The sequence below is a fragment of the Desmodus rotundus genome, chromosome 8, assembly GCF_022682495.2.
Source record: "Desmodus rotundus isolate HL8 chromosome 8, HLdesRot8A.1, whole genome shotgun sequence".
Lineage (NCBI taxonomy): Eukaryota > Metazoa > Chordata > Mammalia > Chiroptera > Phyllostomidae > Desmodus > Desmodus rotundus.
The window spans coordinates 128,333,721-128,359,495 of record NC_071394.1 but is presented as its reverse complement, the minus strand read 5'-3'; the positions used below and the strand labels follow the sequence as shown (position 1 = coordinate 128,359,495).

The window sequence follows — 25,775 nt, the reverse complement described above, 5'->3', positions numbered from 1 at the left end:
AGACTTTGAATAAACTGACATCCACAAAAAGAGTGTTTCCACTCTGAAAATGAGAACTGGAACACTTAGAGTCAAGTGTGATGCTCCAACTGGAATTATTTCAGAAATTATTCAAAAGAGAGGAGAACGCAGCTAATGAGTCACTCAGGGCCAAAACGAAATGGTCAGGCCCCGTCAGATGTGCCGACGACTCCCAGCTGATCGGGAAGACACTGCTCTTGGCATGCGCCGAATAATTTCTCACGTGTGAAAATGTTTTAAACGTATACAGCGCTTTTCACGTCGGAACTCCATCTTTTATAACTCATTGGCTCATTCACGCCCTGTGAATGTTGCCTCATTTTACTTTGTGTCCCCAAATTCACCGGAAGAAAAAAAATCTAAGGGGTAGATGTTTACACTTTTAGATGTTATTCATCCATCACGCCTCCGAGGACCGTCAGAATACTCATGACAGCAAAATCTGTGCGTTTTCCCCTGAAACGAAACAGTGGAAGATCCTGATTTTGGGGAGTAGAAAATAAAACAGAGAGGGTGCTACTTCGGGCTTTGTAAGCACACACTGAAATTTTAACTCAGAGTCTCTCCTCAGTTTCAGTCTACAAGAGGCGGAACCCAGTCACACGTGTCTTGTGCCAGACTGGTGACCCGGGGAAGGTCGTCCGCGTGTCCCCGAGGGTGCAGCACGTCGCAGGCTCTCAGGAAGCGCTGGCTGGTTTGAACCCCGGCTCTCATGCCGTAAGGAAACCGTCAGAAGTCGAAACAACATCGTCCATCCTTCCGACCTGATGTCGGGAAATGTTTTGTTCTGGTTATTTGAAGAACAGTGGTTTAAAAAACAAAAACACTTGATCTCACCACCCAAAACATTCCTGTGAGTTAAATAATTCAGAGACCCTCGCGATGCAGACCGTACGCGCCGCAGCGCACACTCTGTGAAAAGAGAGCAGGGCTGAGGTTTTCACAGAAATGTTTACGTTTCCCCACAGACCTCGTTCTAATCCAGAGGGGCCTTCCTTCCGCCTGCCCAGGACCCCTCTCCCCTTCCTCTGGGAAGAGCCTCTGAGTGTGCTTTGGACAGCCACCCCTCCCCACTGGTGAGTCTTAGTGGCCTATCAGGAACCATACCTGGCCTGCCCTTGGCCGACAAAAAGGCCAGGGACCCAGCGACGGCACGCAGACAACTTTCCCGGCAGCAGGGGTCTTGAACCAAGTGTCCCAGCACCGGGGGCAGGGGAGGACAGAGTCCCCCCATTCAGGAGACTCCCGCTGCGCAAACCCCCAGGGCTGCTGGCCCCTGTCTGTCCCTTCCAGACTGGCTCTTCAGGGCTTCCTCTGGTCAGCAAGCTCCCCAGAGCCTGATGGTAGGTCCCCCTTTCCCTCTGGGTTAGCCAGCGATGGGCTCTGTGCCTGCAGCCACAGAACCTGACACGGGCCCTCCCAAGTCCTCGCTGACCAGTGATACTCGCTGGACCAGTCCCTGGGCACCCGCATCCGTTCGCTGAAGACCACCACGGTGCAGGGCTCTGCCCGTCTGCTCAGATGACTGTGAATTCATTCAAATGATAAGAGGAAGTTGTTGAGAATGTTGCCTAATTCTCAGCGGCTTCCTTCCTGTCCCTGCCGGGTCAGTTTTATTTGATGATGGAATTATGCATGAAGCAGCAGACTCTGTTCCTATCAGAAAAGAGCTTTAAATCTAGGCTCTATTGTATTTAGAGGCAAAGTGCTGAGCTTTCAGCCAGGAACTCAAGAAGCATACAATCAAGTAATCACAGCGGAACCAGGGGGGGTAACGTAACATTTTCAAAGCTCTTTTGTAATCCTTATGCTTTACAGTAAAGAAACAGGAAGCCCGGTGGAGGTGAAGACCAAATCACACAGAGGACCTGAGAGAGGCCATGGACTCCGAAGGGGCTGCAAGGCACAGGGGAAGGGCTGGTGCTCCGCCCCAGCCTCAGCGTGCAGACTCACCTTTGCCAGGGACCAGTGCCTCCCGGAAGGTCTCCTTCAGAGAGCTGTGCCCGTGTAAGAGTCTGTGGCTGGGAGTGACCGCAACGTGGGACATGCCATAAATGGCCTCGGGGGTGGCCGTGTAGGCGGTCAGCTTTTCTCCTGTGACTTGCCCGTCCACCTGGCAGGGGGAGGACACAGTCGTTTCACTTCCAGTCATCCCTCTGAGCTGCTGTGCCCCTAGCTTGGTCCCTGTCTCCCTCCCCTCCTCAGTGGCCAACAGTGGGGCCAGCTTCTGGCCGCAGCCCCAGGGGCCCGAGATGGACCCTGGCAGGGTCAGAGGAGGACGGGAGAGAAGAGTGTCGTAGCTCGCCCTTCACAGGCCCTGCGAGCACCCACTGCCAGGCCCTAGACAACCGGAGGTCACACCACGCTCAGAGAGAGGCCACCGTTTCCCGGTCTCCTTGGCTCACAAATCAGAAGTAACTATCGATGTTACATTCCTTGTCCTGAGAAAGGAGCTATGTTCTCCTGCAGGACTTAAGGTCTGGTAAAAACAGATGCACCTAATTTCTCACCAGAAACAGTCACTGAGGTTGACCCCGTTTGGAAGGGGAGAGAGAGGACAGCCTGGGCTGCACGGCCAAGTGTTCCTAGGGCCGGTCAAACGTCTTTCAAGGAAGAGGCTCACTGGGCACTGACTGAAGGCCAATCACGGGACAGACAGAGAACACAGGGCTCCTTCCTCCACACGTCCGCTCAAACGGTTCGAGTCCCAGTGGCGTGTGAGGCGCTCAGGTCCTGGAACCCAAAGTCCCCCCTGTGGCCTGTGTCCCAATTAGGTGGCACCTACAGATCAGGCCTGGGGCCACAGAGGCCACGTGGCCCTGCACCCTCCTGAGACATCTCATTTTCGGGGGATGCGGGACAGAGGCAGACACCTTTCCGTAATGAAATGTCGGGAAGGGAGAGGAGGTAGGAGACATTCTACGTACAGCAGCCGAGGGCTGTGGGACCCACCCCTACCCCTGGTTGAGAAGCAGCGGCCTCTGACGGGGACCAGACCCAGGCTGACACATAGGACCCAAAGGTGGCCCTGAGAGCCTGGGCGCAAGACACAGCTGCAAATCTCACCCCCGTCTCAGACAAGTGATGAGAGGGAAGGAAAGTGCACTTCGGGGTCTGTTCTCAAGGGTTTCCGGGTACAGACTCTCTGAAGGGGGTCCCCATGTGGGCAGCTGCGTGAGCTGGGGCACCTGGCTGACGGGGTGGCAAGCAGCAGGTGCTCAGCGGACACCAGGGACGGCTTTAAGTGCGACAGAGCCGAGGAAGGTAGGCCAGCTCTCCCCCAGCAGCAGCCCGCCTCCTCTGGTTGTAACTGGGGCTACAGGGAGGGAAGGGTTTGGGGCTCAGTGAACAGGGAGCTCAGGTCGTGACTGGAGGGGGAGCAATGAGACGAATAAGAAAGAACACCCAAGGGGAGAAACAGCAACAGGACCACCTTCTGGTCGACGCAGACCAAGGGGCAAGTTTGGGGGCCTTCCGCAGCAGCTGGGCCCTCCGCAGGGACCTGCAGCAGTGTGTGTGGCGGGGACCCTCCCGCGGACGCTGGCTGAGCGAGGCCCTGAACAGCTGTACGCCTGTCCGGGGGCTGCGTTCCTGGTAGCCGCGGCTCCCGGCTGTGGGACACGGCCCCCTCTGAGCATCAGCCAGTGCTGAGGACCCGCTGCTCTGGAAAATGGCCACACAGACATCCCGCCCGTAACTTCAGGGAGTTCATGGACCCCCACAAGGCCATCTGTAGCTGCGCTGTTGCTTATGGGAGTCAGAGCAACCTGTGGCCACGGGTATGTGCCGTTAAGTATAAAACAGAGCAGATTTCGAAGGCTCTATACTTAAACAACAGGGTTAACTCTCTCCTTCATGATTTTTTTTTTTAACGAACACTTCTTGAAACAGTAACATTTTGAATATAATGGGTTGAATAAAATGTTATTAAAATCAATGTCACCTGTTTCTTTGGACTTCTAAAGCTGTGGCTACTGGACATTTGAAACTCCGCAGGCGACGTGCCCCCTTCCCAGCAGACGGCGCTGCCACAGAACCCACGCCGCCCGGCTCGGCAGTGAGCCGCAACAGGGCGGAGGGGGCCTGCGAGCACTCACTGTGGGAAAGGCCACCGCTCGGTTACCTTTAACGTGAAGTCCAGGTGGCAGCCCACGCAGTCCCCGATCCAGTGGGCCTGCATGCCTTTTATTCCATACCATTCCGGAAGGTCCGCCAACCCGTCCTGCATGGCCTGCAGGAATGGAAGAGAACAAAGCAGGAGATGCACGGGGCTGGAGAGAGCAAATGATGGGGGCTTGCTCAGGAAGGACAACCGGGGACACAGAGGGAGGCTCAGGGTCAGGTCTCCTCTGGCTCACTGCCAAGCGGAGGGGCCCAGCAAAGGTGAGAGACACACGCGCTCAGCGTGACTTGACTCCGCGAGATGGGTTTGACCGGTTTCTCTCTTCTGAGCGGGTCACGGTTTCCCGGAAGGAAGAAAACATGCAAGTAAAGACCATAATCCATGCCTTTGGTGAATGTGGTGAGTGCATCCTCTCCCACAGGCTGGGAACTAAACGGAGGAAGTTCCAGCTTATGAATTTCGAAACTCTGCAATGAGCCATGGGTGGTAAGGGTGCTCTACAGCGCAGCTGGGTCGTATATAAAACGCATCACAGCTTCGCGTTTGAAAACCAAAAATTAATGGAAGGGAAACCACCACACTGATTTATATAAACACCTGCTATTAGAAATGCACATCTATTTTCATTGTTATTTGTCTACTTCTAATCCTAAATTAAATCCTAAATAAAACAGAGGCTTGTTCCAATACCTCACTCCCTGCGGCCTCAAGCACACGCCAGCCCTCATCATTTGATGAGGGGACACGTTCCTCCAACAGACAGGTTTAAAAGTAAATCATGTATTTGCAATGTGAAGAGTCCAATTTAAAATTCCTAATTGGATTATGATTAGTACAGGCAACATAACGATGCTGTATGTGTCTGGTGCTCTGTAATTCATGGAGTGCTTTCTCGCACGTCTCTCCCCACCATTCGGCGAGGCGGCCTGCTTTCAGCCCCTCTCCCAGGCCAGGCCGCAGGAACGGACGCGCCAGTGCCCACACCAGACGCACCACCCGCGTCCTGTCCCCTGGCTGCAGAGACGCTTGCGCGGCCGTGTGACGAACAGCACCGAACAGCACAGAGCACTTTCTGTGCCTGACATCTAGCTCCCAATCCATTCTCATCAGGACTGTCTGAAAGCTTCAAGACCCGGAAATCGATTTGGAGGCAGAAATTGTGGATAACGAGCACCGTCAAGCTGACCAGCACTGTGTCCCCTCCACACCAGGACCTCACGAGCACGAGGGCCTCGGGGCCCGGGCACGCACAAAGCAGGATATGCCAGAGACCCTCACATGAAGTTTAAATGCACGAGCCCCACCCTGTACCCATGGGGGCATGTTCCAAGGCCGACAGTGGGTGCCTGAAACCGCGATGGTACCGAACCCTGTATCTACTGTGCTTTTTTTCCTGTAAAGGTTGACTTATAAATTAGGCACAGCAAGAGATGAACAACGAACACTAATAACAACACACTGCAATAAAGGTCGTGTGAACATGGGCTGTCTGACAACCGAGACGGCCGCCAACCAACGGCCAGCAGGCAGTGCGTACAGTGCTGGACAAAGGGATGGCTCACATCCCGGGCGGGACGGAGCGGGGCCAAGCAAGATTCCCTCGTAAGACTCAGAACAGCATGCCGTCGAAAACCCATGAACCGTTTATTTCTGGAATTTTCCATTTAACATTTTTCAACCACCTTTGACCACAAGTACAAACTGTGAAAAGTGAAACTGGATGGAGTTGGGGGTGGGAGGGGGGACATCTGGAACCCACAAATGACACCTATTGCTACTGGCTGGGTAACTGATCAAAACTCAAAGCCGAAAGCCATTTGTATCAAAGAAAGATGGGACCCAGGTTGCGGAGGCGAGTCAAGGGAAGAGAGAAACCGGTGGGAAGGGAGGGAAGAAAGGAGCAGAGTGAAGAGCAGGAGAGACAGGAGAGAGCTGGGCGAGGGGACCACAGAGGAGACGGAGAGTCACAAGGGCTGAGTGGGTGAGGAATAAAAGCTCCAAAAAGAAATGAAAGGAAGGAAACAGAAGGAGAATTTGAAAACAGAAGCACGGCAGGTAACAGAGAAATGGTGCGGGTGAGGGAATGAAAACCGGGGAAGGAGGCAAGTGTACCGTGGGTGGTGTTCAAGCAGCTAGAGCGTCCGCCCACAGTCAGGGTGATGAACAGCGGCTGTGCTAAAGAGCAAGGGGTGTGATACCGCCCGGCCCATGGCAGGGTGAGCCTTCCTGCAGCCCGGCCATCAACCTTGAATGACAGGCAAAGGAAAGAGGGCACAGGCTACGCTGACGTTGAAATAGGAACCAGACACGTGTGCAAACTGGGGAAAGGACGGCGCTGGAGAGCGCAGTGAGGAGGTCAGGCTGTCCCTTTACCACAACCTCACGCCCAGGCTCAACGAAGGGAGGTCCCCTTCCCTTCCGCTGCCCGGGAACCCCGAGATGCGACACACAGCGCCATCCTCAAGGCGGAGACCCAGCTACCCAGCTGGTGATTATGGGTCAGTTCTAAAACTTGATGGTTCAGCAGGACCCGCACTTGCCCACCCATGACAACGGAACCGTGTCCTACCAGCAATGCTTGCCCAGTCTCCCAGGGTGGGGTCAAGGGCCTCTCGAGCTGCTGTTTTAAGGAACGTAAAGAACAGGCCAACGTGTGCTGATGTCACAGTGCCCCGCCTTCCTGTGACTGGGAGGAGGCTTTCCACAGGGAACAGTAAGTCCGTTAGGTTTACAAATGCAGTTGTCCGGAAGGACGTTAAGTTTCTCTGTCTGCGTGGAAAATGACTTCTGAGAAGGGGGTGGAAGTCCTGCCCCAGGTTCCTGACTGTTTGTTATGCTTCCACTCAAGTGACCGGCTTTCAGTTTCTCAGAGACACCACGCCTGCCCCACGGCTTCGGCACAGGCTGTGCTCTTGCCCAGGGACGCCACTTCGCGCCCTCTATGGCGCAGCTGAGAGAGGCCTGCCCCGGCTGCCCTGTCTAAAGCAGGCGCCCTCCCTGCTCCGGGCTCCTCTCCAAGTCTCTAGGGCTCATCTCCCGTCTGCTTGCTCGTTTGCGGACGGTCTGTGACCCTGTGAGCCGGGACCATGTGCCCCGCCGTATAGGCAGCACCTACAGTTTCCGGTACACGACAGGCACCCTGAACATGAAGAAACATGAACGAGTGAGAAACGGGCCTCCTCCCAAGACAGTGTGGAAACCAATCCTTCCCTTCCCTTCCCCATAATGAAGAGGAAGCCAGCCTCTAAAACCTGGAATCGCCACGGCTCTGGCTTCAGCAGACCTGTCCCAGTGGTCACACTGCTGACAGGGGCAGGTGGCCTCGTCCCCCCAGGACACAGGCAGCAGGAGCCTGGCCTTTCAGTGGGCCCCTTGGTGGCCTTTCGGCTTCACTGGCATCCCTGCCCTTCCTGCTCAGGGGTCTCTAAGGGCCTCAAGCCCGTGACTGTAGGTGTGCAAAGCTTCACTTTAAGAGAAAGTTACAGAAGCGCCTCTGCCACCCCCTAAAGTAGTTGATCTCAGATTTATTTGGGGGTGTTTAAAAATTACTCACGGTGGTGGCTTTAAGGCAGTATAAGATCTTGATTCACACAAAAAAGTTAAATTAAATTCCATATATAGTTTAGATATATTTAGTTGGACATGAATCCTCTGGAAACTAACCACATATATAAAGGGTACATACGCACACTCAGCTGACTCAAATATTTGCTTGATAGAAAAAGCACAGTGCAATATACAGATGATGTATTATGGAATCGTACACTTGAAACCTATGTAATTTCACCAAGCAATGTCACCTCAATATATTTACTTTAAAAAAAAATTTAAGCCTGTTCTAACTTTCAGATAAACGGCTTCTCCAGGTCTTCCCTCCCACACTGACACTCTCCGAGCAGGAGTGTGCAGAGCCACACGAGCCTCCGACAGCTTCGGAGCGCTCCCACCAGGCAGGCACCCCCTGGAGTGCGCCATGCCTTTCTTCCCCATTTCCTTCTCCGGCGTGTTTTCTTCTCCCTAAGCTCTAAGGGTCCCCACGAGACTTGCAACCAGGGGAACAGTGGGCAGCGGCACCTCGTCCCAGGCTAACCCCCTGAACCTGTCCCCAAGCCTTCTCTGAGCTAAAGCTGCCCCCGCCCCAGGCTCTCCTGTTGCTTCTTCCATACTAAGCCCTTCCTTGTTTCGCTGTCTGAGCTTTGATAAATGCACTCTCAAAAAATAAATAAGTAAATAGATAAAAAGAACGTTCAAAACCATTAGAAACATGAAGGAGTTCCTGTTCCTGCCAGCACAGACCTGAAAAGGTGAACGATCACTCTCGCCATCAGTTTACCGATGAGGACACGGGTCCCCAGAGGGTGAGCCATCTGCTCCAGAGCACTTAGCTGCCTGGAGCCACGCCAGACACTCAGGCCTCTGAGTTCATTACTCAGCCCTCACTGAGCTACCTTGCACTTGCTCATAACTCTTCTCCCTGATGGCACAGCGATCGGCTATTGTTAAGGCTGCCCGGCACCTGACATCCCTTCTTCCCGGGGGGGGGGGGGGGCGGGGGGGGACTGCAAGATGGGAGAGTGGCAGTGCCCCACCACCAACAGTGGAAGCTTGAAAGGGGCTACTGTCCCCACCCACGCTTCTTCCCTGTCAAAGCTAAACACTGTAGCTGACCGTTGGCTCAGTAAGTCCTGGGACACCGTGGGGTGACCCAGAAGCACAGGGCCACCTGGGTTAAATGCCACATCAGTGTTGAGAGGCAGCAATGGCTTAGCCAGGCCACCCCTGAGACAAGACCCGAGTGGCACATGCCCTGCTCTCCCGGGCGCCTGCCTTGAGCCCAGTTCCCATCCAGCTGGGAGCAACACGGTTCTCTTCCAGTTAATTCCTTCTGTCTTAAGGGAAGTGGCGCGACTTTAGGTGGTTTGCAAACAAGTTTCCTAACTACTACCCATGAATTCAAGAAGTCAGTATCCTGATGGAGGTGTGTATTAGCTGAAACTATACCGTCTTGATACCATTGTAACAAAAGTGTAAAACCTTAACTATAACAAATCATTAATCTCCTAATAAAATTGTGCATTCTAGAGAGCCTTTCAATATACAGAGCGGTTTAGGGCACAGGCACGTAACTAGAGCATTATAAACTCTGTACGTGACCCATGGCTTTTCGTCTCCAATGACCAACAAATTCTGTTCAACTCCCAAGCAAACCCACAGGTGTCTCTCCGTCAGGGAAAACCCGCATCACAGGATGTGAAGATTAGCTCCGTCTCCCGGTCCCCCCTCTCCTGGCGCAGAAAACGTGGTGGAGGCAGGGTCCTGCGCTGACAGCCCCTCACCCCCACCCCCCGCATCACTGAGCCACAGCCGACAAGCCCCCTAAGTGAGGTTTTCTCTGCACTGCATCGTCTGGGCTGGAATGCTTCTTGGGGAGGTGCTTGGCTTAAAATATTCAGATCTCAGTGAGGACAAAAGATTCAAAGAGCATGAAGTGTGAATATTTTGATATGCTAATTACAAAGGGGGGAAAAATCCTCCTGATTAATACCTTACCAAACTTATGAATATTTTTAAACACCAAAGCAATTTAAAAATAAACCAAATGAAATCAACCTTTTGAGAACAACCCAGAAAGCCCTTTCTCGTCCCCGCTGAAAAATGGACATTATTCGGGGCTGATTTTTGAGGAGCCCCTGCAACGGCGGCCCTGAACGGCCTCTCGCTCATCCCTGGGCTGGCCTGTCTCCACCAACACAAGCCTGGTGAGCGTTTCCAGCCCCACCGTGCTTCAGTCTGCAGTGCTGTTTCTGTTTGTTTGTTTTAGGTTTTTGTTGAGATTGCAGCCTTCCTCCTTTTTTTTTCTTCTTGGTGTTGCAATGACAGTGATAGTACATGGTATCCATCTCCTTTCGTGTCCTCACATTAGGCAAACGACAGGCAGTGACGCCCTCCCCCATCCCGGCCACCCTCGATTCCCAGGATCTTACTGGTTCGTGGACAGCAGGAACCTGGGGAGAGGGCGGGTTTGAGACGCTTTTTCTAAAGGGCTGTAAAATCCCTTTGCAAACAAAATCTGAGGGAACCCCATATGGAAGAGCTGGGAGCTGAGCGACTCTAGGAGACGCCCTGCTCTATCTCCTGGGCCCTTTCTAGCAACTTCCAAGGCTTGGACACCATTTGGAAACCTCCACTTTGTTCAACTCCCCTCATTTAATAAATGAAAAAAATGGCTCACTCCACCAAGTCAACAGCAGCCCCAGTATCATGCATTATCCAGACCTTCTGACTATTCTGGGATGGCCGTGCTCAGCCTCCTGGTCTCAGTCTCCTGGCTGAAGGGAAACGGGGGTTCCGGGTACAGGGGGGCAAAGGGGAAAAAATCGGGACAACTGTAATAGCATAATCAATAAAATATACTTTAAAAAAATGATACATTTTAGAAGACCTTGGTTGAAAAATTAGGCAAACCGGGAAGTCCAGACCTTTTAGAACAAGTGGATCCATTAGCTACCGAGGGGCAGCTGCGAAGCCAGCACCTTGAGAGCCGGACACAGATGAGACAGGATGGAAGAGACCAGATTAATGAGATTTAATTACGACGGTCGCCCTTTAAAAAGCTTAACACTTAGCCTACTCCGAATCACTGTGATGTGATTAGCAATTATTTTCCAATTATAATTTGTATATTTTTCCCTAAAACTTTTCTTGCTGCCAGCATTTCTTTATTCTTCTTTACAAAATCATTTCAGTGCAATCGCTCCCAAGACAGTGTACGCTTGAGTCCAAGTGAATGAAAACTAATTCTGAAGGCAGGGAAGTGTTGAAAAATCTAGATGCCCCTTCTGGAATATTCCAGAGAAATCAGCCTTCTCTCTCATCCTCGTCTCACTCTCCCGCAAGAAGTTACGCCCGAGGATTTACACATTAAAAATCTCATCTGGCAGGCTGTTCACCTCCCTCCGATGGCCCTGTGCTCCTCTCTCCTGAAACGGTTCACGTATGTCTAGCAAAACCCATCTGCTGCGCGCCTCAGTGCAAACGGCTGATTTACAGACACAGCTGTGCTGTCCAAGAGGGCCAGTGCCAGTGACGGTGCTGCTAACCCGGAGGAAATAATCACTTGTGAGCGAGGCACCCTGCTAACGAGGTGTGACCAGTCAAGGAGGGAGGCGAGGATTCGTGGAGCAGCAGGGACAAAGGGGAAGGGGCAGCACCAGCCCCACTCAGGGCAGCTGTGCATCTCGGAACCATGCGCACGCATGCATGTGCTATTCAACTGCTTCCCCATCGCCAGGAGGAAGGAAGTGCTTCCTGGGTGCGACCATCACAGCGGCCCCATGGGCTTGCGCTGAGGGCGAGGATGGGGTGCAGGGGGCCCGGAAACGGCAGTGGCAGTGCATCCGGCTCCCCTCTTCTTCTCCACATACCCGTGTGCTGACGATGGGCACACTGTCAGTCTTTCCCTCCTTTCTGACCCAGGGGGCCCACCTTTCAGCAGCAAAACCGTTCTGATCCCACTCACTCCCAAGAGATGGTGACCACGCTCCCAGCAACGTCGATTGTGAGGCCAAACTCTGCTAATGCCAGAGCCTCCTGTCTAGCGAGTCAGCCTCTGACTCCTGGAGGCTGCCCACATCGTCTCCCTGTCCCTGGGTCCACAGGGCAAAAGAGAGGCTGTAGCTGCACCCGACAGGAGAGGGAGGGAGAAGTGAAGTGGCCACAGCGAGGACATCATAGTCAGCCCAACGTGCGGCACTAGCGGCCTTTGCCCGAAAAGGCAGTTTTGTTCCGGGAAAGAACAAAATGGACACAGCAGTCCCGGGGGACGTTCTGCTCAATTACCTCCAGGCTAGAAGCCTGCCCATAAATCTAAAACTTGCAAGAGCATAAAACCATCCCTTTCCAAGACTCTGAGGTCGGAAGGTGCATTCATAAATGCCAACATAACCCTGCTATTAGGCTGTTTGGTTTTATGATGATCAAAATGACAATAATCGTCATGGAAAATGTGGAAAAGACAATTACGCAAATCAAGTTGAGCACCCAGGGAGACCACCGTTAATGTTCTGCTAACGTTATGGAAGTATGTTAAGATATACTTCTATCCTACTTATTCTCATCTTCCATTGATTCCAAGATGCACATTCTCCCCTCAAACTCTGAAACTGGGACACGTCTTACAGTCAGTGGTGTCTTTAACTGACAGCATTTTTCTTTCTCAGTGGAGCATAACATTTAAAACCAATGGTGTGTGAGGCCCTGGCTGGGTAGCTCAGTTGGTTAGAGCATCGTTCCTACAAGCCAAGGTTGCAGGTTCGATCCCTGGTCAGGGCACGTACAACAACCAACCAATGAATGCTAAATAAGCAGAACAAAGCGATGCCTCTCTCTCTAAAAAAGAAAAAAAAAATCAATTAAAAAATTTTTTAAAAAGAAAAAAAAAGGCGTGTTAGAAATGATCAAACATAGTAGGACTGTGTTTTCCATTGTTAAGATCATGCTGTTAATATATTCTTTTTCACTAGAGTCTGCATTTTACCAGGGTTCACAACTCATTTCAGCCCTAGAAAGGACCAAATCTCTAGCATAAGGTAACCTGACACTTAGAATTAGCTACCTGGAAGAGTAAGCAAAATACACAGAGAAATGGGAAGATACAGTGGAAAACTGGCCCTTCCTATTAGAGAACACACTTTGAAAACAAAACTCCACAGCAGAGAAATGCATGTATCTGCTGATGACTGTCTGTCTCCTGAACAGCAGCACAGCCCTGGACAGCTCAGGCTCCTGCCGCCGCCCCCAGGCAGCTGGGCTCCGAAGGCCCTAGGTAAGGGAGGGTGGTGGAGTGGGGAATAAAGACGCCCATCGTGACCCAGTTCCAGCCCCGAAAGGCCGGCAAGCCAATCCCACGGGGACAAACTGGGAGACCTCTGGTCGCCGCGCTTTCCAGTGCCTGGCCGTTTGTGCCCCCTCCGCCTTCCTGCAACACATGAGACTGCCTGCCTTCTGACAAGCTTCTCCAAAGTGCTTGGTTGCTTGGGAACCAGCACAGAAGAGCAGGTGGAAAGAACGCAGGTCTGGGCCTGGCGGGTCTCACTTATAAAATGAAGGGTGGGCTGGGTTAGTCATTTGTTAAGGACCCCTCAAGCTGGCAACTGCTCCCCCCACCCCCATCTCAGGCAGCAGGAAGGGGACAGGATGCGTGCTGCTTAAAGTAACAACTAATTTTTTGAAAAATATGTAAATCAAACCATCATGCTGTATGCCTTAAACTTATCACAGTGATATATGTCAATTATTTCTCAATAAAGCTGGAAAAAAACTTAAAAAGGGGGAGGGGAATCAGGAGAACTATAAAAGCATAATCAATAAAATATAATTAAAAATATGTGTAACTCAAGCCATCATGCTGTATTCCTTAAATAAAGCAACACCTGATCCCTTCACTTTGTTTTTAGACAGCGGATTGCCTTTGTAACTTCAAGCAGCAATAAAGGCAGGGATTTAAATGCCTGAGGGACCCTGGGCTAATCATGAAGAGTCCTGCTCACGTTCCCCCAAGTTTTTTCTAGCTTTAAAATTCAAACGAGCCCCTAAGCTAGAGGTTCACTGGTGACACTCACTAGCGCCCCCTAGCACACCCAGGGACCCCACCTCCCCCAGCAAGGCACTAACACCTCTTCTGCCCGTGAGGCCCAGGCGCACGGGCCAGCGCACGGACCGTATGCAGACGTGTGCAGGCTCTGGTGGGCGCATTCTGCACGCAGGCAGGAGGCATTTGGGGAGAAGAAATCTAATCATCGGTGTCACCTAGCAGTCCCAGAGGTTTCTAAATCCCAGAGCCCGGCCCAGTCCTGCACCAGCTCTGGGTAACTGTTCTGGGCAGAGGCTCCCTTTGTAGTCTGCCCAGGGGGCACATCTGCTGGCTGGGGCTGGGGCTGCAGCTTTGGGCACCAGGCCCCTGAGCCCTCCCCGCAGCCTCCTGCTGGCCTGGGAAGTGCTAGGAACCATCGCCTCAAGTCACCCACTTTCCTTTAGCCTCTGTCCCCTCCCACTCCTGTCCACTCCCACCCACACAACTTGAGGGGTGGGCACGGCTCCCCCTGGGTCCCTTGGATCACCCCGAGAAGGGCCGAGAGTTGAGGAGCAAATGGAAGGTGGAGAACTGAGTTCAACCCTAGGCTAAGCAGAGGAAAGATCCTGGAGAGGCGGGTTCAAAAGAGAAGACAGTAGGTAAGATATTATGTAAGAAGGGGCAGAATCTAAGGATTAATTAGCTTTGTGCGGGAAGGAGTCACAACCAGATTAATTAGCTTTGTGGGGACAGCAGCTGCCTGCTATTTCTAGAAGAAGAGACAGGGATTCCGGCAGGAAGCTCACTCAGAGGGTGCATCCGAATGCTGGTCCTAGAGTCCCAGCCGGGCCCAAAGCCGTGCAGGCGGGAGCTCTCTACCGCTCAGCAGTTAATCAAGTATTTCTACAAGGCGGGGAGGCATAATGCCACCCCGGCCCTGAGGGACCGCAGGGGGACTTGGTGGAGATGAAGGCGGTAATAGCTTTAAAGCCACAGGTCTCTTCAGAGGAAACCCTGGGGGCAGATTAAGCCGAGCAAGACCCCAGCAAAATCTGGCCCTGGCGCAAGTCCTCACAGCCGTCTATCCCAACAGCCCTGCAGCCAAGCCGACAACTCTCTGGTAACCCGTTCTCCCTCGCCCTGCTCAGGTCTCAGAAACTCCGCCTCCTCAGCCAGCACCTCACTTGCTCGCACACACGTGCAGGCCCCCGCTGCACACGCAGGAGGAGGTGCGGGGCCAAGGGGCTTCCTTGGAGACAGGAGGCAGGGTGGGGAGCAGTCGCCCCCCCATTGACCAATCTCTCTGCAAAGCTTTCCGGGAAGGGCAGGGGTGACTTGGTTGCTGTAACAGGGAGGCCTTTCCTGGCACCACCTGAGAGCCAGCCTCTGTTTCGGGGCCAAGCAAGGATCTGAGACAGCCAGACGCTGGCACGAGCTACTCAGGGCCTCAGGACTGGAACAAGGCTGCCCAAGGGTCCCGGTTCCAGGGTGCAGGGGACTCTCCGGGACCCGGGGCGTGGCCTGGAGGCTGGCCCCCTCACTGCTGCTCCTCTGTGGCTCCTGCCGCCCCAGCCTCCTCTCTGCCTCCCTGGAAGGGATGTCATGAACCTCACTTCCCCTTTCCCGCCATCTCTCCAGCCCCACATTTTCACTCTTTGCCGGCCCACACAAGACCAATGCATTCTCGTGGAGGCACCTCTACTTTACCTGCAAGGTCACAGATACAATCAGGGAGGACAGCACGGGGGACAGGAAAGAGGGAAGTTTCCTTCCCGCCCGTCTGGAAGGAAACAGAATGCTCCCTCACGGACACCGCGCTTGCTGTCTTCCACGTCGTCCTCAGCAATGCCTCCTGACTCCTGGGCAGACCTGGGGCTCCTCCTGGTCACCTCCCATGCACTCTCCCGCAGTATGACGGTGACCCCACTGGGCTGTGAACGCTCACGAATGCCATGGTCTCCCACATTAGCCTCCAAGCTCCGTAAAAGCAGGGACCTCAGCTGTTCTCCTCTGTGTTCTTAGCACCTAGCCCGGGGGTTGGCCAGGTGCTCGGTGACATGGGGGACAGAGCGAGTGAATTCAGGCGACCTGAGGAGCCTACCACGACTGCTGGTTAACAGCACAAGCACCTGGATTTAAATCCCGGTGCTGTTACCTCTTTCCAGCGTGAGCCTCAGTTTCCTCATCTGTAAAATGGGGAAGACAGGGGGACCTGCCCTCCAGGGTTAAGTGAGACTGCGGAGTGAAGGCCCCAGTGCTGATCAGATTGGGGCCAGCAGGAAGGAAGTAAAAGCAACACGGGCTTTGCCAGGGGCTTCCTGAGAACTTGGCGTGATAACCACCAACGTGGGTTTGACTGAGCGCCCTCAGGGTGTAGTTAAGCACCGAGAGGGGCCCAGGAACGGAGCCCCAGCAGCCGGGTCCTGCGAGGACTCAGCCTGGGGAGGCGGGGAGGCTACCAGAGGCAGCCACAGAAATCAAAACCGGGGTCTGGTAGAAGAGTTCAAACACGAAGCTGTCTCTGTCTCGCTCCCCATTGTCACCCTGCTGTCAGGAACTGGGCGCTGGCTCCATCGCACTTTTGCTTGCTGCATGCGAGTCTCCCACCTCCTCCTCCCCTCCCAGGGCTGCCCACAAGGTTCCGCCCACACACCTCCGCCAAGACTAATTCATGTTCCTCAGAGGCCGCTCTGCAAGCCTCCTTGTGCACGGAGCGCGAGGCCGAAGCACTTTAATGCCGCACGGAGCAGACAAGCCTAGGAACGCTGGGGTGGCGGGGCGGGGAGGAGAAAAATCAAAGACATCACCGAAGAGCCTTAATAAAGGGAATTTTGTCTTTCAGGGCTCCCTGTAATCTTCACACCAGGCATCGTCTTTATGATTTGGAAGTTAAGTGAACGAAAGAGGGCTTCTCCAAAGTCCGGCTCCCAAGGAGACCACCAGCTGAACCTCACAGACACAAATACAAAGCTCTAAAGACAACTGTTGGAGGCACAGCTCACTGGCCCTCCCAGCACCCATGCCCCTTCCTCTTCCTCAGGCCATCCTGACTATAGAGGTTAAAAAGCCTGAGCCTGCTTCCGGTCTCCCTTGAAGCTGGGAATGGCCACAAGACACAACAATGGAATTCTGCTGGGGGTTGCCAAGAAAGTTCTCGCTTTCCAGATAAAAGACACAGTTGCCCTGCCCCTGTTGCTTTTTCCTGTCTTGAATGGGACTGTGATGTCTGGAGCTGCAGCAGCCACTTTGCAACCATGAGGCAGGAAGGACAGGCCGAAACAACCACTGAAATGCCAACTCAGAGCCCTATCCCAGTCCAGTCCAGCAACTGGAACTTCTTGTGTGGGAAAGTAACTTCTCAACTGTTTCACTTGGGTTTTCAGTTACTTGTAGCTGAAAGCATTGCTAACTGATTCAATATCTCACCCTTATATATATATAGCCTGTAATTATAGGTATTATATACAATTCAACACTTTTTTAATATCAGGTTTTAAAGTAGATGTCCTATCTCATTTAATCCTCTCTGAAGCTTCACACCCATTTATCCAAGCGCCTATTAACCTGCACACCTCTACTCAAATGCCTCACGGCCACTGCAAACCGAAGGGTCGGGACCACGTCTCCTCCACAGCGCCCTCTCCCAGGAAGCTGCTTTGTCACCCACTTGGTGTCCAAGCCAGGTCTTTCTTGCGGACACTGTCTCCTACACATGCTCATCCAGTAGATCACCACGTGCTACAGGTTTCCCTGCATCACTCCCCGCAGAGTCTAAGTTACACGTGCCTGAACCACCGAGACAGACTCCACACTGGTCTCTCGGATCCACACTGGTCCCATCCACAGGGATCCATAAACACACCTCTCTGACCGTGCCACCGATTCCTCAGAACCCTGTCGAGTTCCCCACGGCCCCCACAATAAAGCGCAAATTCCTAAGGAACTCAAAGGCTCTGCCTGACCTGGCCCCTGCCCAGTGCCCCAGCTTTTCCAGCCCGACCGTGAGCCTCTTCTCTCGGCTCTCAGTTTCCACGACACTGACATTCTTTCAGCTTCTCAAACTTGTCACATAGATTTCTATTTTAGGGCCACCATGCATGATTGTTTCTTATTGGGGGCGGGGGACTCCCCTCTAGCTTTATGGCCTACTTTACCCTTAAACGTCTCTCTGCCTCCCAAACAGTGAATTTTCCATTTCAGACATTATATAATTTTCAGTTCTGGATTTCCATTGTTTTTCTTTTTAATAGTTTCCATTTCTCTCCGGAGATTCCCCGTCTGCTCACTCATTGTGACCATCTATTCCTTTACGTTCCAGACCGTTCATATAACAAATGACTCTGGCTTTATTTCCTAATTCCAATGCTGGGTCATCTCAGGACCTGTTTCTATTGGGCTGCCTTTTTTTTCTTTCTTGACTATGGATCACACTGTCCTGATTCTCGCTAAGTCTCGTAACTTTTTATTACGGGTTGATCATCACAGATGAAACCAACCTTGCGGGGAGGCTGAATACGTTGTCTCCCTTTAAAGGTACTGAATTTTGTCCTGAAAGTCCCTTTTAAAGCTGTCGGGCTTACTTTTATTTACTAAGGGGAGTCTATTTCGATTTTGCCCTCAGTCCTAGGGTGCTATCCGTATATCTTATACACGGCTTCTGGGGTGTCGCCCGCGCACTTTCCACTGGGCCGCAGCTCCAAGGTCTCCGAGTCCTGAGCGGGCCTGGTGTCTCTGAACTCCTCCGGGCCTGTGGCCATCATTTCTTCGTCAGCCTCCTGGAGTCTTGCTTTGTGCAGCCGTCAGCCAAGAACCTGCAGGGACCATAGATTCCTGCCCATCCCCCACCCCCCCACCACTCCCTCTTCCTCTGGTTTTCAGGGCAAACCAAGTGCTGACCTCCAAAGACAGATTTTTCAATAAATCTGCACAGGAGTTCAGCAAGAACCAAGCAAGTCACCATGGTAACTAGCATTTCTGACGAACAGCTGAAAACTCACAGCTGACAATTTAAAGAATAATGCCCCTCAGTTAGGCTATTCCATTTCCAACCTGAGGCAGAGGTCAAAACAAAAGAGCTAATTAGGTGGCTTTGCCACCATGCCCGCTACTGTCATCCGACAGAGCCGGAGGTGACCCGGTGTCCCTCCCTGTGACAGACCCGAGTGTCGGCAGGCAGGGGCTCCCACTGCCTGGGATGCGCCCAAGAGCAGCGCCCAAGAGCAACGCCCTCGGCTTTGTTCTTCTCGCTGGTCTCCCAGTGTGCCGACAAGTTCTAACGCGTGGTTCTCCAAATCCAGCGCTATTCTCGGCTCCACTCTGAATAGGGTTATAATGGGAAAATAGCCTCATTTAAGAGGTGTCTTTTGAGTGAGAAAATTGGGGGTCGTATATCCATATGGCACTGGTATTGTGAGCTGGTGTGCTGCCGTTCCAACCCAGCAAAGTTTTGTAGCGATCAGAGGTTATTTATAACTCTGTGCTTCCTTTGCATACAAGTACACTATTAGCTCTGACCCAAAGTCCATTTCGTCCAGCACCCTAACTCCGACAGCGTGGCCCACGGTTACTATGGAAGGGCACAAATATCCCTCTTTCAGTGACCGCAACAGGGAAGAACCGCCGCGGCGGGTTGCCAGCAGCCTTCAAGAAGCTTTTACCTTCCCAGACCCTGTTTCTGCCCAGTTGTCTGCCAGCGAACACACAGACTGTCGGACGGCTGTGAAGGTCCCGATTCGATTCAGTCATCTCCTCTGGAGTTCCAGGGAGTGATCCCTCAATTCCAGATCCTGAAACTTGAGCTCAAAGGACACCTTGCACAGAGTGGTCCTGGTCCGCCCAGGACGGGTTATGCTGCCCTGGTGCTTGGTGATTTTAGGCAAGCCCCCTCTCTCATTGGTTGGCTTTGCCTTGGATCTCTGAATACATAGAGACAGAAAGCACCTTAACGACCTCTTTGGTCCCACCCTCTCCTCTTACTGATGAGGAAACTGAGGCCCAGGGACTCGCGCCAGCTGACACCGTTAATCAGGGACCCCAGAGAGTTAACATCCAGAGCTTTCACAAGGGCGTTCCCTCACAGAGACTGGCCCTCCTTCGCTCCTTTTGGGTGGTCTGCCCTGGGCCTTCTGCGGTGCCGTTCTTTCTCTCTGACGTCTTACCAGAGCCACACAATGAAGACGCTTGTCTCCATTCCAGGCCTACTGCTAATTGTGGAGAAAGCTGCCTGGTCTGTGGCCTCCAGGGCAGTGCCATGACTGAATGTGAACAATGACCAGCCACCCTGAGCTGAGTGACCCTTAGGTCCGTGTGCTTCCTGTCTGTACGCCCAGGGCTCCAAGAGCCCCTCCTGGAGTCCCCCCCAGCCTGAGGCTCTCCAGTGCCCTGGGGGCCTTGGTGTGGCCGCTAACACGCACAGCATTATTGGGGAGCCCCTGGACGATACTCACCTTTGCGTAAGCCGTTGTCTTAATAAACCACTGTTTGAGGTACTTCTGTTCGACCTTTGCTCCAGAACGCCACGAACAGCCGTGTTCGTCCACCTGCTCATTGGCAAGCACCGTTTGATCCACCGGGTCCCAGTTAACCAAGGCCTGTTGTCATTCACGAAACACAAAGATGCAATCTGGTGAGTGTGCTGCAGCGTCCCTTCAGGGCTCTCCCGTGTGGGAGGCCTGCAAATGCAGCGTCTCTGCTCTGAGACGCAGGGGCCTCTCCTTGGAGTGCCGTTTGCCGAGGAGACCACTCGCAGCTGTACGGGAGCGCAGGGAACTGCCTCTGTGCCTGCGTCTCATTAGAGCGCGCCTGCCTGGGACAGAAGCCCGCCAGCATGCGTCTGACTCAGGTCTGGCACGTTCTGGCCCGAAAGGAGGAACTTGCAGGGCTGGAAACTTTAGTACACAGAAAAACAGAAGAAACAGTGGTACCTGGAACTTAGCAGAAATCGGTTATTTTAGGGGAAACAAATACATTTATTCTAATAGCTAACCATTACTGAGTGACCATCACATGCTAGAGGCTTGGCTCGGCGCCATCCTAATGCTGCATTTCCGACCCTCAGCACAACCTTTTAAAGGGAGAACACTGTTATCCCCTCATGGCAAAGGAGGAAACGGAGGAACAGAGAGATTAAGTGACCCGCCTAAGGTCACACAGTCAGGAAGGGACAGAGACGGGGTCGGAACCCAGGTCTCTGGGAACTGTAAAAGATGTTTGCAATTTTTAAAAACTTCTATTTAAATTAATGTGTAACACACACAGAGTAAGGAGAATAAATCTCAAGCGTACAGTAGGACCAACTTTTACCACCACACATGCCAAGATACGGAACGTTCCCGCCGTCCCGGAAGCGTCTGCTGAATCTTCTCCCAGTCAACCCTGTCCCCAAAGAAACGATGCTTCGGGGTCTATCTGAATCGTTTGTTCGGCTGAGACAACCTGTAATCGCAACCGCTGTGAAGCTTCTCTCCATAGTTCTACTTCCCCTCTATCCTCCCTTAGAATAAAAACCTCTGCCAGAGACTTCCATTCCTTTACTGCATTTAGTTCCAACTCCGTACAAGCAGGAAACAAACACAGAGACGTGTTTGGGCGCTAAGATATCCTGGCTTGGTACACATTGTTGGGTTTTTCTTTTAATAAGCAAATCTAATAAGGGATTGTGCTAAATGTCATCTCTTTGCCCCCCCAACCCTCTCTGCGCCCTCGTCTGCACCCCTGAAGCTGACCTGCATGCCTTGGCCTCTGGCTGGGTTCAGCGGACAGCGGCACCAGCTTCCTCCCAGCTGGGCAAGGCCGCACACGGGAGGTGCTGCCCCTGCCCCCCAGTTCCTGGAACTGCTAGCGCCCCTTCACCCGGGGTGGCAAACTCCTCCTTTTGTTGCCCACCACAGGTGCTTGGCGGTCTCTGAGGGTTTCCAGAAACTGCACAGAAGCAGGCCCTGCATTACACGGCTCCTTTCCATTGTGCCCAACTTCCTGCCGGGACCCTGACTGATCCAGAGACATACTGAAAAAGCACAGGAACTGTCAGGGGGAGGACAGGCTGACCCCTCCGTGCATTGGGACCTTATAACCTAAAAGTAAAGTCTCCACTGAAAAGTTTAAGCCCGTGAGGCCTGGAGTTGGGGTGGGAAAGACGTGCGGGGAGTGATTTTCTCCCTCCATCTAAGGCCCCTCACAGCTTTGAATCCATAAATAAATAGAGATCAAATATAAACAGAAGTACTTTAGATGTAAAAACTTCAGGCTAATAAACCAAGGGTGATTTCCTTATTTATTATTATTGCTCATCTTAGGAGTTGGGAGGGATACCACTTAAAATAAATAAGGTAAAAAGAAAGAGCCAAGTCTTGTTCTTTCAAGAGGCAGCCCTCCCTCAACCCCTCTCCCCCCACCCCCCGCAAAAAAACACCCACACAGAACTAAAACCGTATAAAACATAAAGAGGTGGGAAAAAGCCCTATAGGCCTCCACCTGTGCCTCCCGCCCCCTGCAAACCTCAGAGGATAAGGGAGGAGCAAACACTCAATACTGCAAAGTGCAAAAACAAACAAGACTTTATTTTCTTATCGACATTTCCCACATGGCCTGGCATCTCTCCGGCTCTAGGTTACAAACGGCAATGAGGAAGATGTGTTCCTAAGAGGTTTACATGTTATAATAAATCTTTGGTGTTGAATGAAAGAAAAATAAAGGCAAGACACAACAGCAATTTTCCCCTCAAGTGAAAGTCTTGGGGGAAGAGGACAAACACCAAAGGAAATAGCATTTCAGATCAAAGATGCATCAGCTGTGAAAACCCACTCTCGTTTCTTCCCATGACGAGGACCCATCTCAAGCACAGACTTGCGAGGCTCAGGCTCAGCATTTCTGCAGGGCGTTAGCCCAGGGGTGGCCCAGGTGCAGGGCCCCCCAGGGGTCTGGGGAGCACAGCACAGGCAGCCTCTTGAAGCCCCGGAGCTGCTCCCCAAGCCCCTTTCCCAGTCTCCTCTCTCATATAACGGTCTCTACCACGCAGCTGCCCTCGAAGCCAGGCCTTCCCCTCACAAGTCCTGGGTCTCACGTGTGAACACATACTCTGATGGACACCCTGACTTCCAAGCAAGCACAGTCTTGCTACGTGGATCACAGTTTCTGGACAACCTCACTGCCTGCAGTCGCGTCCCCGGCTGCCACGGGTGATCTCCATCACTGCCTGAAGCCAGCCCCAGGCTCCTCTGCAGCTAACTAGCCGTACTGGTAAGATACAGCCTTACCGGTAAGATTCTGAAATCAAACTTCAATCAACGCTGAAGCCATTAAAACCCCTGCAGACACACTGAGCTCCAGCCCACTCGGTCCACTGCCCCTGCCACGGAAGTTATCTGGCAACATTGCAGAGTGAGCCAGGCCCAGGAAGAGAATGTCCCCCGCTGATCAGGGGTGAGACCTCAGGAGCGACCTTTTCTGTCCGCGTGACGTAGGGGAAGCTTTTAGAAAGCATTCTGGAATGCAGACCGGAACACCATCAGGCTCTCAAGGCGCAGGCGACGACAGGCTGCGTGGCGGGTGCTCGCGGCAGTGCCACCCCGACTCCGACTCCGGGCTCAGCAGCGCTCCTCCCTGCAACACGGCAGCGGTGGCATCCCTGCCCTGGCGGGCCTCCTGCACTACCCCTCACCCTTTCTCACCTCATCTGCCTCTTCTCCCTCGACTCCCTGGGCCTCACCCTTCACACAGGATGCCAGTTCCTTCTAGATCACATCCTCCACTGCATGCTTTTGTCTCCCAGCCAATGCACTGCTCCTCAGGCCTTTGGCTCCTCTCCATCATTTTCCTTGCTTCTTCCTCCTCAAGCTCTGCTCTGCTACCACCAAAGACCTTTCCTGAGTACGCTGTCAGGCAGCTTCAGGTAACAGACGGCTGGCAAAGTATATGATTTAGGGGATTGATTTTCTCAAAGTCTATTAGCTTTTTTCTTGACAAAATCATGCTTAATTAAGGAACACCACACAGACCTTATTAAAGGATCTAATTCTCAAAATCGATATTGCTCCATTCCATCTAGAATAGGCCTAAATTTGGACAGAGTCCAAAGGATGATGGGAAGTTCCCAAGACTACTACCACCAGCTTCCGCAGCCACAAGGGGCAGAGTGGCAGAGGCGATGGTGCCTAGCGTGTCCTTCAGTATGCCTCCTGCGGACGAGGCCGCACTGAAAACATAGCTATATGATTATTTTTTAAATTTTATTTATTTATTTTTAGACAAAGGGGAAGGGAAGGGAAAAGAGGGAGAGAAACATTGATGCGAGAGAGACACATCAATCAGTTGCCTCTCTCGCGCCCCCTACCGGGGACCCGGCCCACAACCCAGGCACGTGCCCTGACTGGGAATCAAACCGGTGACCTTTCAGTTCGCAGGCCAGCACTCAATCCACTGAGCCACACCAGCCAGGGGTAGCTACATTATTTTTACGTTGTCGAGGTTTAAAACACTTTCTTTTATTCTGAAACTCAAGTTGAGCCTTCTGCATTTGTCTCTATACTGAATCTAAAACACTGCAAACTTAAAACATAACGATTACGTAAGCACTAGTCACTGTAAGACCCAGCAGTGTGATGTGACCCAGAGAGGAGAAACCATAGCTCTATGTCGTTAAATCCCTCTGGTCGAAGGAGGATGCCTTTCCTACTTGTTACCTGTGAATTTTTTAGACCAGTGCTGTCTACAATGTTCTGTGATGATGGCAATGTTCTAGCTCTATGACGTCCCATATTAGCTACCAGCACATGACTGAGAACCTCAATCCTCAATATTAATTAGTCTTAATTACTTTAAACTTAAATATGGCCCTGACCAATATGGCACAGTGGGTTAAGCATTGCCCTGCAAACTGAAAGATCACAGGTTCAAATCTCGGTCAGGGCACATGCCTGGGTTGGGGGTGTGTGAGAGGCAACTAATCAATGTTTCTTTTGTATATGAATGTCCCCCCCTTCTCCCTCCCTTCACCTCTCTCATAAATTAATATAATCTTAAAAATAAATCAACACCACACACATTAGTGGCTCGAGTTCTAGACAGCACAGTTCCAGGCCACCCTATGACCCCCCATACCCTGCACCCCGCCACACTGCCTGAGGCATGCCAGTGAGCTCCTGCAGCACCAGCACCTCCGGTTCTTTGGGGGCCGCTATGTGCAGGCCCTGGGACAGCCGTCTTCCCGAGTCCCTGCAAGGATGATGTCACCACCCGGCTCAGCAGATAAAGCACAGCAATTCCTGGAGGCTGTGTCCCAGCCGGCACACAGCAGGGGGGGCAGCTGAGTGAGGGCCTGGGAAGCCTGCACACCCCTTTCGCCTCCTGCTTGATCTCAGAGCAGGGACCGGAATCCGTGACGGGCTGGGCACTCAAGAGTGAAGGACCAGCCCTGACCTGGAGGCGCCACACCAAGCCAGGCAGTAGCTGTTGCCTGGGTCTGCGGTGACTGGTGTCACCTTCACAGCCACCGTGCAAACAGGGCTCATTGTTTCCTGTTTCACAAGGAAGTGTTCTGAGAAGCGGGAGGAAATTGACAAAATTGTTTAAGCACAGCTAACCTGAACTTACCTCCTTCTGATAGGCCAGTCCAGCGTCATAGAGTTTGATGAAGAGGTGCTGGGTCCATCTGTAGTAATCTGGTAAACACGTAGTAATCTCCTGCCAGAGAGGAGGGCAGAGTCATCCGTTGGCCGCTGTAAGCATGTCCCCCCACGCAACGCACGCATCGGCCTTGCAATCCACTTCTGCAACACGGTCACACTGCCAACATTCCACCAGCCTATAATGTTTTCCGCCTACTTGTAAAGCGAGGGAGGAGAGGTGTCATGGAAATGCCACCGTCCCAGGGCATGTCGAACGACCAGAAAATCAACCTGCAGTCTTCCGCACACCACCTCCCTCCTCCCATACGATTCACAGGTGAATTACAATACACTGCAGGAAACTGGGTATTGCCACTTTCTGTCGGCACAGACATATTTTGGGGGCCACGAAGCTGATTCCTGACGGCCCTTCACTCTGAAGGCAATCACAACCTTC

The 25,775-nt window shown here is 52.6% G+C and overlaps 1 protein-coding gene across 1 annotated transcript in view; it reads right to left on the bottom strand.

Annotated features, from left to right (window-relative positions):
• Nucleotides 1-25,775, bottom strand: part of LARS2 (leucyl-tRNA synthetase 2, mitochondrial) — a 109,243-nt gene that overhangs the window by 44,584 nt on the left and 38,884 nt on the right. The window contains exons 6-9 of the mRNA XM_024566067.3: nucleotides 25,305-25,394; nucleotides 20,162-20,305; nucleotides 4,145-4,252; nucleotides 1,975-2,134 (exon numbers count right to left, since the gene is read on the bottom strand). Coding sequence (XP_024421835.2) covers nucleotides 1,975-2,134; nucleotides 4,145-4,252; nucleotides 20,162-20,305; nucleotides 25,305-25,394 — 502 coding nt within the window. The remainder of the gene's footprint in view (nucleotides 1-1,974; nucleotides 2,135-4,144; nucleotides 4,253-20,161; nucleotides 20,306-25,304; nucleotides 25,395-25,775) is intronic.